Source organism: Durotheca rogersii (genome assembly GCF_024521655.1).
Source record: "Durotheca rogersii strain YMJ 92031201 chromosome Unknown GGS23scaffold_3, whole genome shotgun sequence".
Taxonomy (NCBI): Eukaryota; Fungi; Ascomycota; class Sordariomycetes; order Xylariales; family Xylariaceae; genus Durotheca; species Durotheca rogersii.
Window position 1 is genome coordinate 2052970 of NW_026251234.1, and position 13054 is coordinate 2066023.

General features: G+C 55.7%; 4 protein-coding genes across 4 annotated transcripts; 2 read left to right on the forward strand and 2 right to left on the reverse strand.

Moving 5' to 3' along the window:
* Positions 1-147: 147 nt before the first annotated feature.
* On the forward strand, positions 148-4281 carry GGS23DRAFT_615516 (uncharacterized protein; the record flags this gene model as incomplete). The annotated part of the gene is made up of 7 exons (XM_051520719.1): positions 148-327; positions 616-1584; positions 1618-1945; positions 1979-1984; positions 2018-2344; positions 2384-2677; positions 2776-4281. 7 exons carry the CDS (start codon positions 148-150, stop codon positions 3765-3767), a joined length of 3096 nt encoding a protein of 1031 aa, XP_051375612.1. The 3' UTR covers positions 3768-4281.
* Positions 4282-4347: 66 nt separating this feature from the next.
* GGS23DRAFT_552679 (P-loop containing nucleoside triphosphate hydrolase protein) lies at positions 4348-7623 on the reverse strand. The gene has a single exon (XM_051515415.1). It carries the CDS (start codon positions 7142-7144, stop codon positions 4715-4717), a length of 2430 nt encoding a protein of 809 aa, XP_051375613.1. The 5' UTR covers positions 7145-7623; the 3' UTR covers positions 4348-4714.
* Positions 7624-7898: 275 nt separating this feature from the next.
* Positions 7899-9710, forward strand: GGS23DRAFT_552680 (uncharacterized protein). Its single transcript, XM_051515416.1, has 5 exons — positions 7899-8182; positions 8323-8362; positions 8723-9105; positions 9169-9377; positions 9442-9710. The coding sequence occupies exons 1-5, from the start codon at positions 8143-8145 to the stop codon at positions 9460-9462; spliced, it is 693 nt and encodes a 230-aa protein (XP_051375614.1). The 5' UTR covers positions 7899-8142; the 3' UTR covers positions 9463-9710.
* GGS23DRAFT_552682 (AICARFT/IMPCHase bienzyme) lies at positions 9711-12771 on the reverse strand. The gene is made up of 4 exons (XM_051515417.1): positions 12547-12771; positions 11953-12470; positions 10420-11899; positions 9711-10290 (listed from the first exon to the last, which is right to left on the reverse strand). Exons 2-4 carry the CDS (start codon positions 12099-12101, stop codon positions 10135-10137), a joined length of 1785 nt encoding a protein of 594 aa, XP_051375615.1. The 5' UTR covers positions 12102-12470; positions 12547-12771; the 3' UTR covers positions 9711-10134.
* Positions 12772-13054: the final 283 nt, after the last annotated feature.

Genomic DNA, 13054 nt, shown 5'->3' on the forward strand with positions numbered 1-13054 from the left:
TTGATATCTATTTCATGTTCTGTGTCCTGCGTGCATCATGATCTAACTCCTCTCCTCCCCCTTTCTTCTCCCTCTGACACACTCGCTCTAGGCGACATGTTTCGTCGGCTGCTGGCTCGTTGCTTTGTCGACAAACATCTTTAGAAAATGGGGCCAGACGTGTCGAGACGCCGGGCCAAGTCGGGGGTCCTCCCCGTCAGGTTCAAGAGCCTCGTCAACGACATGAAGAGGCTCACCACCCGCCGTCACGAAGGGAAGAAGAGCGAAGGTTCCATGTCCGACGTCGTTTCCGTTACCCAAGCGCCCAGTGTTCTCAGCGTCCCCGAGGTGCCTGAGGTGCCTGAGGTGCCTGAGGTCCCTGCATTGCCTACAGTGCTTCCGGCGCCTGAAGTATCTGCCGTGCCCGTCACTCAGGCCCCTGAGCCGACACTCCCTGAGGCAGCCGAGATGCCTCAAATCCCCGGTGTCTCCGAGATCTCTGCGGCTCCCCAACTCCTAGAGGTGCCTCAAGACCCCGAGATATCCGAACTTTCCGCGACCCGTCAACTCCTAGAGGAATCCCCGGGATCCCCAGTCGAGGTATCCCAAGTTCTTGAAGTATCCCAAGTCACCGAGCCGACCTCCGAGCCGGAGCTGGTCCCGCGCCGCTCTCTAACCGAGTCAGACCTTGCCGTCCAGCTCACTATCACATTCGACGAGCCGCTTAGCTACGCCTATAGTCGCAACTATGAGGCATCGCCCTCGCTCCGAGCCACTGAGGCGCTATGTCAGGGTCTGCTGAGACGCATAGATCACTGCTGCTACGAGTTGATTACTCGGAAGGACTCGACCGCCATGGAATACGCAGCAGCGAGTGGATCAGATAAGCCGTTGAGATTTGAGATCCAGATCAATATCATTCAAGGCTGGTGTGACGTCTGGGCATCCAGGACGTTCAAATCGTATCAGAAGCAAACCCTATCAGCCGAAGCCGCAAAAGAGGTCATCATATCGGCTCACCAGGTGATAGGGCTTTTTTTAAAGCACCACGACGAAGGGTTTGTCTTCACAGACGGCCCTGTACGAGACGACCCGCGGCAAGAGCTCGAGAAGTTCCCTCATCGCGCGGGCCGGGTCCAACCCATGGCGTGCGTGCCGCGCTCCTATTTCCTGGAGAAGACGCAGTCCTTCGAGTCTATACCGGGATACACGATCAACTTTTCGTTTACGAGTCGATGCCACCGCCGGACGCCATCCGAATGGCAAACGTCGGTTGAGATTAGCAGCCGTCAGACGGCGCCCCTCAATTCGGTAGAGGCGGAGAATTTGTTCTTTGAGGCGTCGTACGCCCTGGAAAGCGTCTTGAAAACGGAAAGAGACGAGTTCAACGCTCTTCACAATCAATGTATGAAGGTGGACGGGTGCAAAGATTGCCGGCACCACGACAGCGATAGTTTGGAATTGCGATTCTCCGTCGTGAACAACATCGGGCCCCAGTTCCCTAACTTGGAACGGTCCATCCGTTGTAACAGCAGTCTTTCTTTCCATTCCAAGATCGAGGATTGCCTTGCCTTCGTTAACCAGGTGGAGGTTGCTTTCGGCACAGTTAGAGACAGCACGGATGACACGATCAATCAGATGAACGACATCGAGTTTAGGATTACAGAGCTTCGCGGCCACGGCTGGTCGCTAGATGAGCCTCTCCTCTTCGTCTTGGGCGCATCAAACACACATTCTCGAAGAGGTGCTCAAGCGATATTGGATCGTGTTCAAGCGGGCGTGGCGGATACCTTGCGAGGCAACGCCACGTCAGTCCGGATGACGGCTCACAAACGCGGCCACTTCATCCTCGACAAAACATTCGTATCGCGAGAGCCCTTGGAGCCAGCCGGAAATAAGAAAGCGAAGCCTCTACAGAAGCCCGCACAAAGGCCTAAGGCTTACGTTCTGGACCGACTGCGGCAGCGTATCGAGCGGGATATCGAGATGATATGCAAAGATACTTGTACGATTGAAGAAGAAAAGGAAAATAATGAAGCCGCGAGTGTTAAAGAGTCTGGCGGTTCAGAGAAGGCCCGTTCTACTCACACGGCGGATATCGCCATCCCTGCGAACGGGCTCGGGATTGCTGCGCCGGTCCCACTAGACGTTGCAGACACCCCCGACGAATTTTCTCGCCCAGCATCAGAGCCTCGGAGTGGCGCCGCGTCCTCCAGCTCGAGGAGCATCGCGGAGAGAGAGGGAAGGTCAGGAAGCACAGCGCTGGCTCCCACACGTACTGGAAATGACAGCCCCGAAACCTCCAGCACCACCCACGAACCTGCTCCGAAATCGCCAACCGTCATCTACTCGAAGACGGGCGCCCGTGTGTTCCCACTAGTACCAGGGCTGGAAGGCTATGTAGAAGACGCCGCCACCTCGGACGCCCAGGGGGGCGAGGAGGGAAAAATTTCAGAGCAGAAGGCTATCACATCTCCCTTGCCGACGGGCAAGGGCGTACCGCAGGCAGCCCCAGCGCTGACATCGGGCCCAAGAACCCCGAATGGAAGCACGATAGGCGTTGAGGAGAAGGAGGTACCCCACGTAAGGAACGCGGAATCAGGAGAGTCGGGATTGACGCCAGTCTACGAGCCCTCCATCGCCTCGTCGACGCCCAGTCTGGAGTTTAGCGGAGACGAGTCCCCAAATAGTAGCTTACGTGAGTATATCCCGAGGCGATTCGTCAAAAGGAGGCATTTGGGATTTCGGACCTGGTTTCACAAGGAGCAAAAGTCGCTGATCCTAGACTCTCCACAGTGATCACTCCCAAGATCCACCACATCCGCGCCAGCGTAGACTACTCCAAGGATGCGGCCGTGTTCGACAGCGACGACGAGGGCCACAAATACCCCGACGGTATCGGAAGCGGGACGCATCAGGACCCGCCCAGGAACCAGGCCCAGCCGTCGCCTATACTGCGACAATCCCCTAGAACCCGCCCCCTGTCGCCTCTCCGCGCCACCCATTCCGCGCAAGAACAGGGCGTGAACGGGGACCAGGAAAGCGAGGGCGCCAACCCCACAACCGCCGACCCGACAGAAGAAACTTCGACCGCTCCAGGCGCGCCGAACGGCGACGCCCACATCCCCTCGATCAGCATACAAGCGCCGGGCGCCGCGTCCCCATCGACGCCGTCCGCGGAGAAGGAAGACCCGTTTGCGGCCGGCGCAGCCGACGGAACCCCGGCGAACGACAACAACAGAACCGCCGAGCCAGCGGCCTCGACGCCGCGGCGCGCGAGCGGCGGGCCGACCGCCAGCACGTCTTCGTTCGCGCAGACGAAGCCGGACTTCGACTTCTCGAGCTCGCCGACGGCGACCACGACGTCGGAGGTGAGCTACTCCTCGTCCAACTACGACTACGCCACGCCCGTCAACAGCGGCTCCCCCAGCAAAAGCGGCGGCGGCGGCGACGACGACGGCAGCCCCGCAGAGGCGACCACGCCTCGGGACCCGCGCGAGAAGCACGTCCCCTGGCAGCGGCCGCCGCGCGAGCCGAGCCCGAGCCCGAGCCCGCGCCGGGCGCTGCACTCGCAGCGCAGCGTGTTCGGCAGCGCCGGGTACCTCGGCCTCCACGAGCAGGCGCAGCCGTCCGTGTTCGGCGGCGCCGTCGTGGACCTGCGGTCGGCGCTGCTGCGCTCGTCGCAGCGCGGCGCCTCGTCGTCCGCCGCGGCGGCTCCGCCCGCCGACGCTGTCGACGCCGACGCCGACTTGGACGTCGAGACGAGGCTGCCCGGGACCGCGATGTGATCGTGTCTATCCGCGCAGAGAAGAGAAGAGGCGAGTGTGGGGACGACGAGAGACGGGCCGGGAACGGGGGTGTCGGTGGGGATACCAAAAGTCGTTCCTTACTCTAATTCAGCAGCTCTCCGCTGGGAAAGTTCCTTTGTAGCTCCTTTTTTTTTTCTTTTGTATTCCGGATGGACGAGGATCGACGTCTCTTGCTTTCGATCTCCTCGGTATATATATATCTATGTCATCATCTACTGTACAGAAGCATATTGTCGGGGCCGCGAGAAGTCGGGAATAAGGGGGGGAGGCGACAGGGACGGTCATTCAGCTTGGCCACCACGCAAAGCAACCAAGGGGGAGGAAGAAAAGAAGAAGGGACAGGTCACACGACAGATATATATATATAGGTATAACAGGCAAGCAAGCTATAGCTTGGGGGGGGGGACACCGGCGATGGCCTGGTAAAACTAGTTGTACCATATTTAATTTAAAAAAAAAAAAAGAGAGAGAATATATACTATCTAGGATGCCGTTTTTGAGCTGTCTGATCCGTCGGTATGTAGTACTCTTCATAAATGCATCAAGCCGGCCTGCGCGGCTCGGTAGCATGAGGGGCAGGGAAACGAACACTCGAGTCTTCCGGCGGATCGTCAACGCGGATGGCAATAAGATGCGTAATGTGCAGCAAGCATAGGTATATTTATGTATATACATGTGCAAATAGTATATGTGCATTTGCATTGAGGCGAGAGGCCGAATACAGACCGAGATGTACATTACAAATACAAGTGTTTTTTTATTTATTTACACGCAAAGTTTTACCTTTACCTACCCTCACAACCATAACGCCGACCGAATGCTTTTCGGGCTTTCTTTTTCTCGCCCCCGTCTCAGACATGCGGGACGCCGCGATAGAACTAGCATCGAGGGGAACGGGAAACGAAGGTGGTGGGTCATGGTTGCTGCTACGACGACGCCGACGCGGCATCTTGCTGCTGCTGCTGCTGATTTTCTGTCGTGGCCGCGATAGGATAGACTTCCAGGCCCAAATTATCTCCCTTGATGCGGACGCTAGCCCGCTCGCCGGTCTTGAGCTCGCCGCGAATGATCTTGTCGGCGAGGCCGTTGCTGATCTCGGTGGTGATGAGCCTGTTGAGGGGCCGCGCGCCGAACTTGGGGTCGTACCCGCGCTCGGCGAGCCAGTGACGCACCTCGTCGCTAACCTCGAGCGTGATGCGGCGGTCGTCGAGGCGCTCCTGAAGCTCCCTCAGGCGTATATCGACGATGTCGCGCAGCGCCTCGTGCGTCAGCCGCTTGAAGATGATGAAGGAGTCGATACGGTTGAGGAACTCGGGCGGGTAGCTGTTGGCCACGACATCAAGCACGGCCGTCCGCACCTCCTGGCTGACCTCCCCGGTGGGTGTCTCGGTGTACGGGTGCAACCGGTCGGCGCCCACGAGGATGTTAGCGCCGAGGTTAGACGTGAGCACAATGATCGTGTTTCGGAAGTCCACCTTGTGCCCTTGCGCGTCCGTTAGGTAACCCTCGTCGAGGACTTGGAGGAGTAGCGCCGAGATGTCGCGATGCGCCTTTTCAAATTCGTCAAACAGAAGAACCGCGTACGGTTTCCTCCGCACCGCCTCCGTGAGTTGACCGGCGTCGTCGTACCCAACATAGCCAGAGGGGGCACCGATGAGTCGCGATATCGTGTGCTTCTCCTGAAACTCGCTCATGTCGAATCGGACGACAGCGGATTCGGTAGAGAACAAGAAGCCGGCGAGCTTCTTGCACAGCTCGGTCTTGCCAACACCGGTAGGGCCGAGGAAGAAGAAGGATGCTAGCGGGCGGTTGTCCCCGCTTAGGCCGGCCCGCTGCATGCGCACGGCATCCGCAACGGCCTTGAGGGCTTCATCCTGTCCGCGAACCGACTGCCGGAGCATCTCTTCCATATTTATTAGCTTTTCGATATGCCCAGAGGTCAATTTGGAGACGGGTATTCCGGTAACCCTCGAGACAACGTTCGCTATGTCGTCGGCCGTTACCGAGTCGTGGATCAAGGTGTCAGGGCCTTGCGCTCCCGGTTCCGCTTCACTGGGGAGTTTCCGTTCCAAATTAGGGATGATGCCGAAGCGTAGCTCAGAAGCCCGGGCGAAGTTCCCGGTCCTCTGTGCTTGATCCAATTCGATGCGGGCCTTGTCTAATTCCCCTTGGACCTTTTTCAGCGCATCGATCTCTGCGCGCTCCTTTTCCCATCTTTGGTTCAGGCCCTTCTCTTCTTCCTGAAGCTTCTTCAAGTCTTCCTCGAGCTTTTCGCGGCGTTCACGGCTCGCTATGTCCTTCTCTTTCCGAAGACTTTCTAGCTCGATTTGGATTGTCATTATCTTCTGGTCGAGCCGCATGATATCGTCGGGCTTGCTCTCCTGCTGCAATCGTAACGAACTTGCTGCTTCGTCCATCAGGTCTATGGCTTTGTCGGGAAGGAAGCGGTCGGTGATATAACGATTAGAATACGTGGCAGCGGCTACGAGAGCGCCGTCTGTGATCCGAACGCCGTGGTGTACCTCGTACTTGTCCTTGATACCGCGAAGTATACTAATGGTGTCTTCGACAGTCGGCTCGTTGACGAGGATTGACTGGAAGCGCCTGGCTAGCGCTACGTCTTTCTCGATCAGACGGTACTCGGCAAGCGTGGTAGCGCCACAGCATTGCAATTCACCCCTAGACAGGGCCGGCTTGAGCAGATTAGAGGCATCGATGGAGCCTTCGGCCTTTCCGAGACCAAGGAGGGTATGAAGCTCATCGATGAACAATATAACCTCTCCATTCGATCCTTGAACCTCGTTCAAGACCCTCTTTAAACGTTCTTCAAAGTCGCCCCGAAACTTGGCACCGGCAATAAGCGATCCGAGGTCGAGAGATATGACCCTCTTGTTCTTGATGCTCTCCGGAACATCGCCCCGCACTATGCGCAGCGCCAATCCTTCGATAATAGCTGTCTTACCCGTTCCCGCATTTCCGATCAGGACTGGATTGTTCTTCGTCCGTCGCGACAGTACTTGAATGGTGCGTTGGATCTCGGCATCCCTACCGATGACGGGGTCCAACTTCCCCTCCTTGGCTCGCTCGGTAAGGTCAGTTCCGAATTCCTCTAAGGCAGGCTTTTGAGGTTCGCCGCCCATGTTCATCTGATGAGTGCCCCCTGGTGGATGAGGCCGGCCATTTGCATAAGTTCGGCGCGGAGGCGTGGGTAAGGTGACGGAAGAGAGGCCCTTAGCTGTGTGAACGAGAGCGGCTCTAGACAACTGCGAAGGAGTTGTGTTGAGTCGAGAGAGACTTTTAGACGAGGCGGCAGCGACTCGCCGCGAAGTGGTAAGGAGTTGTCTTTTCGCCAACATGACGAGTGCGTGAAGGCGGGCAAATCGGCAGTAGAAGAGAACCGTAAAGGAGAGTGGTGGAATAGAACAAACGAGCAGCGGAGAGTAACAGAAGAAGAGGGGAATAGAGGGTCAAAATTATACCCAAGTAACACGAATAGCTAAGAGAGCCTTCACCAGGGTAGGATGTAGGTAAGGTAGGTGGATATTAGGATGGTTGCCTGGAGAGAGAGAGAGAGTAAAGTGTGGGTATGAAGAAGGAAGGAGGAGAGAAATTATCGAGGCCCGAAGGGAGGTGGATATCACGAGATGGTGGCCAACTTGTTGGTCGTCGGCGACTCTGGGCTTTTCTCGAAGTATCGAGCCACCGTCATCGAAGCTCCTCCTCTCGTACCTATATCGGCATTGACGAATTAGCGGGAAAGCTGGATTTAGCGGCTATCATCTACCTAATCGATAAGAGTAGGAAGTGGAAGGGCAAAATCTATACTAGGACCCGGTAAATGCCTAGAGTAATATTAAATGCATGTAAGCATACGACCCAGCATATATGCGTAAAGTACCTACCTAAGTACCTCCTACGCACCTTCCACTAGTTAGGTACCTAGGTAGGTAGGTAGGTACACATACATGTATGCGGGCGGTCGGCATCAGCTGTCCTACAGCTGAGAGACACCTGGCCGGATGATTTGCTCACGTCTTCTCTACCTACGTGTACCTAATGTTGTACCTATCTAGGTTGCTCCCTGCAGTGGAGTTGACCACCCTTTCCCTTCCTGACTCCACCCGTCTACGTCCTCTTCGAAAAATTTCGAAAAAATACATCCCGCCGTAATTAACCCCACCTTCTTTTACCAACTTCTCATTTTCTTCACGAGCTTTCCTGTCCCTCTTCCGCTACCAAAGATATACCCCTCCTTCTTCTCCCCTTCTCCCTCACCTGGTCCTGTTTCCTTTCTATCTTTCCCCTTTCTCTCTCTTTGCCTCCCTGCTCTCTACAATCTTGAGGTCGATCCAATATGGGTTTCACCGATCTGCTCTCCGACGCTGGCCTGGCTGGTACGTTGCTACTTCTCGATCCACGCAAATAATCTCGGTGCCTCCACGTTGCCAAGTGCGGTGCGGGATCCATCGTGATCCGTTCCACCACTGGGCGGTTCTGCGATCTTTGACTGCGGCCGTGACTAACGACGGTGCAGTCCTCAACAGCTGGGTCATCACCCGATCATACATCACCGGGTAAGGCATCACTTTTTATCCTACCCTGTTATTCCAAGCCTCCGTTATTCTCCCGCGAGTGTGACTCGCGAGAAATTAAACAATCCCCCCTCGCCAGCGCGCCCCCTGGTTTTCTAGCAACAGTAAGAGAGCGCCTCGCGAGCCCAACCCCTCTCCCCTTCAGCATGATGAGAAACATTGGTCCGTGTTTCTGAGCAGACTCAAGACCTGTCAAATGAGGACATATACAATGGCACTTAGTGCATCTCTGACTCTCCCTTTACCGAACTTACGTATAACTAAATCACGTCCCTCCTCCCTTCACCCTTTGGTGCCCTAACCTACATGCATATGAAAAACTCGCGGCTGACTCATAAAAAGCTACGCCCCGTCCCAAGCCGACGTCGTCTGCTTCAAGGCCATCCAGTCCGCACCCGACTCCGAGAAGTACCCCCATGCCGCGCGATGGTACAAGCACATCGCCTCGTTCGAGGACGAATTCGCAACCCTTCCGGGCGATGCGGCTAAGCCCTACACTACATACGGGCCCGAAGTTACCGAAGCCACCCTGAATCCCGCAAAGGCCCCAGAGGAGCCCGCCGCGGAGGAGGATGACGTCGACTTGTTCGGCAGCGACGACGAGGAAGAAGATGCAGAGGCCGTCCGCGTTCGCGAAGAACGTTTGGCTGCTTATAGGGCGAAGAAAGAGGCAAAGCCGAAGGTTGCCGCCAAGTCGGTTGTCACTTTGGACGTCAAGCCCTGGGGTACGACTGCACGCAGCGTTAAATGGAAACCATAATAGCAAATAACTAACTGGCCCATAATAGATGACGAGACCGACATGGTTGCGCTCGAGGCGGCGGTCCGTGGGATCGAAAAGGACGGTCTAGTATGGGGTGCTTCTAAGCTGGAGGCTGTCGGTTTCGGTATCAAGAAGCTACAGATCATCCTAGTCGTCGAGGACGAGAAGATCTCCATCACCGACCTGCAGGAAGAAATCGAGGGATTCGAGGAATATGTCCAGTCATCGGATGTCGTAAGTGTCAAGTCAACACGACGCAGATCCGAAACGTCAGACGCTAATCGGAAACAATCTACAGGCCGCCATGCAGAAGCTGTAAACCATCTATTTCTAGGTGGAATTCGCACTTATGTCGACGTCTAACGCATGATCGAATCAACGACTCTGAGCCAGCGGGGCATGACTGATGAAATCATGACGGTGACGAGGTAGGACGGATTGGCACGATGTCGGGAAAGTATATCTTCAGAGGGACAAAATTTCATAGAGGTCGCTAGGGCTACGGCAAACAAATCAAAGTATAGTGAGAGGATGAAGCCCTCGTGGTATGCCTCAACCCCTTTTCAGGCTTCGGAGTTCCTAGCACCGGGATGGTTAAGAGAACCACCCCCCTATCCACCGACGTAGTCAGCCATGGGGCTATATCCACACCGATTTACTAGCGAGGAGATTCGAGGTCCTCGCAATAATATTCGACTTTTCCCGGAACTAGCTTCTTGTACTGGCACACCCACTATGATCTCTTATCACGCTGCCTATCTGTGTTCCTAATTCACGATTTTTCCCTCAATAATTCCTTTTTTCTCATTTCTCGTATAGCTTCGTCATTTCTTTCCTTTTTATCTAACCCGGCTATATTTTCTTCCCGCCCCACAGGTTGCCCGAGCGTTCGTATAAGCAGTACCTACCACGACACATCCCCATTCCTCTTCTTCCCTCGTCTCCTTTATTTCCTCCACTCTTTCCCTTTTGCTTTTCTCTCGTCTGCGTGCTAGTGGTGGAAAAGTCTGATATTCTGCTCGACAAAGATGATGCCGAGCTTCTCCGCCGTCTCGTGGACGGCCGAGTCGTTCTGGCTGCCGCCCGGGGCGGTGATGTACTTGGCACCCGACCGGTGCGCGCGGTAGATGTTGTCGACGAAGGGGAACTGCGGAGGCGCTGGTTAGTTGAGCCCATATTATTTCTTCTCTTGGGTAGGAGGGTGGGGATAAGAAGTCCAGGGAGAAAAGGGAAAGATAAAAGGGTAAGGGGAGGAGTGGAGGGAGACAAAACGTACAAAGGCATCGCTGGAGACGGCAACGTCGCCTAGCTTGCTGAGCCACTCGTCGCGTTCCTCGTCCGTGAACACCGCAGGCACCTCGTCGAAGACAGACTCGAACGCCTCGCGTTCGGGACCCGACTTTGGAAGCTCGCCGCTCACCAGCAGGTCGATGGCGTTGCTCTTGTCGGGGCGTTTGGTGCCCTTCTTCCACTTGATGCCCAGGACGCGGGGGTGGAAGCGCAACCACCAGTTGTCGGCCTTGTCGCCCGCGAGACGGGTGCAGTGGATGCGCGACTGCTGGCCGGCTCCGAGCCCGATGACTTGCCCGTCCTTGGCATAGCACACCGAGTTGCTCTGCGTGTACTTCAGCGCGATCGTAGCGACGGTCAAGTCCCTGGCGGCGGACTCCGGAAGCACGAAGTCCTTCGGCGTGATCGTCTGCGAGAACGAAGCGGGAGTGATTACGATGTCGTTGCGATGCTGACGTAGAGTGACGCCGTATACAGTTCTAACTTCAGTAGGGTCGGGCAGGTATTCGGGATCGATCTGAAGCACCAGGTACTTCCCTCCCTTCTTCTTCTTGAGTATCTCCAGCGCGGCATCCTCGTATCCGGGCGCGATAACACCGTCGGAGACCTCCTTCGAGATTATGCTGGCAGTAGGGACGTCCACAACGTCACTGAGAGCGATGATGTCTCCGAAGCTACTCATGCGGTCGGCTCCCCGAGCACGCGCGTAGGCTTGGGCCAGTCCAGAAGTTTCAATTCCCGGGATATCGTCGACAAAGTAGACTTTGCGTTCTTCGGCACTGAGGGGGACGCCAATGGCAGCACCAGCAGGGGAAACATGTTTAAAGCTGGCGGCGGCGGGTTTTCTGAGCGCCGCCTTCAATTCCTTAACCAGTGGCCAGCTGTTCAAGGCATCCAGCAGGTTGATGTAACCAGGCGCGCCGCACAGGACCTTGAAGGGTAGGTTCACGGAGGTTGTGTATGCGGCGGCGGGCTTCTGGTGGGGATTGGCGCCGTATCGGAGAGGCAGGTATTGCTGACCGTCGCCGGCGTATCGCGCACGAAAGAACCTAGAGATGTGGGCATCATAGTCGGCCGTGTGCTCGAAGGCCTTGAGGGCATATCTATTACGGCTTGCCTCCTTGATCTCGCCAGTCTCGAGTTCCTGCAAGAATTCGGCATAATCATTCGGGTCACTCAATATAGTGACGCGCGCGTGGTTCTTGGCAGCTGCCCGGATGAGCGTCACGCCTCCTATGTCAATCTCCTCCACGGCTTCTGGGACGGTAACATTGGGTTTGGAGATGGTGTCTTTGAACGGGTACAGGTTGCAAATGACATAGTCAACTTTATCAATGCTCTGCTCGGCGAGATCTTTCTCGTCGGCGGCTAGGTTGCGGGCTAGTATGCCAGCGTGGACGGCTGGGTGCAGAGTCTTGACGCGGCCGGAAAGCATCTCGGGTGCCTTCGTGATAGCCGAAATATCCCTACGAGAGGTCAGGACCCGAGCACCGGGTCGCCAATGGCGGGAGGCTCTTACTCGACTGGAAACCCGGACTCGCGAATCATCCTGGCGGTGCCGCCGGAAGCCAGAATGCGCACATTCTGTTTTACAAGGCCCTTAGCCAAGTCCAACAAGCCAGTCTTGTCGAAGACGGAAAGGATTGCGATTCTCTGGGCCGCCGTCATGATGATGCTTAGGGATTGGTTATGCAGAACGCGGCCGGCACAGGGAATTAACAGGTAAATCGGCGAGTCGTTGAAGGGACACACTACGGACGGACGGACGGATCAGATCGATGGCACAACTCGCGGTTGGCGTGAAGAATAGTCGGACTGCCTGGAACTGAGGCAACTCGCGGTATCACCTTGTCTCGAGTGCTCAACGAGAGATGCGATGAAGGAGACAAGCAGTTAGTACAGAGGTCAGCCCAGGAGTTGCGCCATTAGGGTACAAGATAAAAAGAATTTCGGGTCTATAGCGGGGTTACGATTTCCACCCCGCCATGCTAGAGCCTTGGGCAAGTGCCCTCCCTCCTCTTGACCGTAGGCAGGTACCTGGGTAGGAGGTATTAGTAGGCTACCTGCCCGGGTAGGTACCTACCTGAGTAAGACACCGGCGCGGGTTGCTTACCTAAGGTAGGTAGCTCTCACCCTAGCTATCCTTATCATTGTATCGTGGGCCAGAGTATAAAGGAGAACTACCTACGGGTTACCGCTTCCCCCTAACCCCGTATGTTCACTAGACCATACCATATGCCTATACATCATATGTAATGATGTGTGCGTGTTGGCAGTTCACTTTCAGGGCCTCGCTACCTCAATTGTAAGGCATACAAGACGTGTTGAAAGCTGAACCTAACCTGTTGATTGAAAGGAGTAAATCTACGTGCCAAAACGGCGATTAAATAGCTTTAAATACAGTTGCGAATCAACCAATCACAGGGTTCCTCTCAGGTGCCCTAGGGATCCACAGATGTAATTATATGCATCTACGTTGACAGATCTAGGTATGCATTTATGCGGTTGCAGCATAGGTACCTAGGTACCTGGGTACGAGAGGTACCTATGTAGGGCAAGGCAGGCAGGTTCATAATTCACCTACCCCGCCAGTTGCTGGTCGTGCCTCTGATACGTTCCTG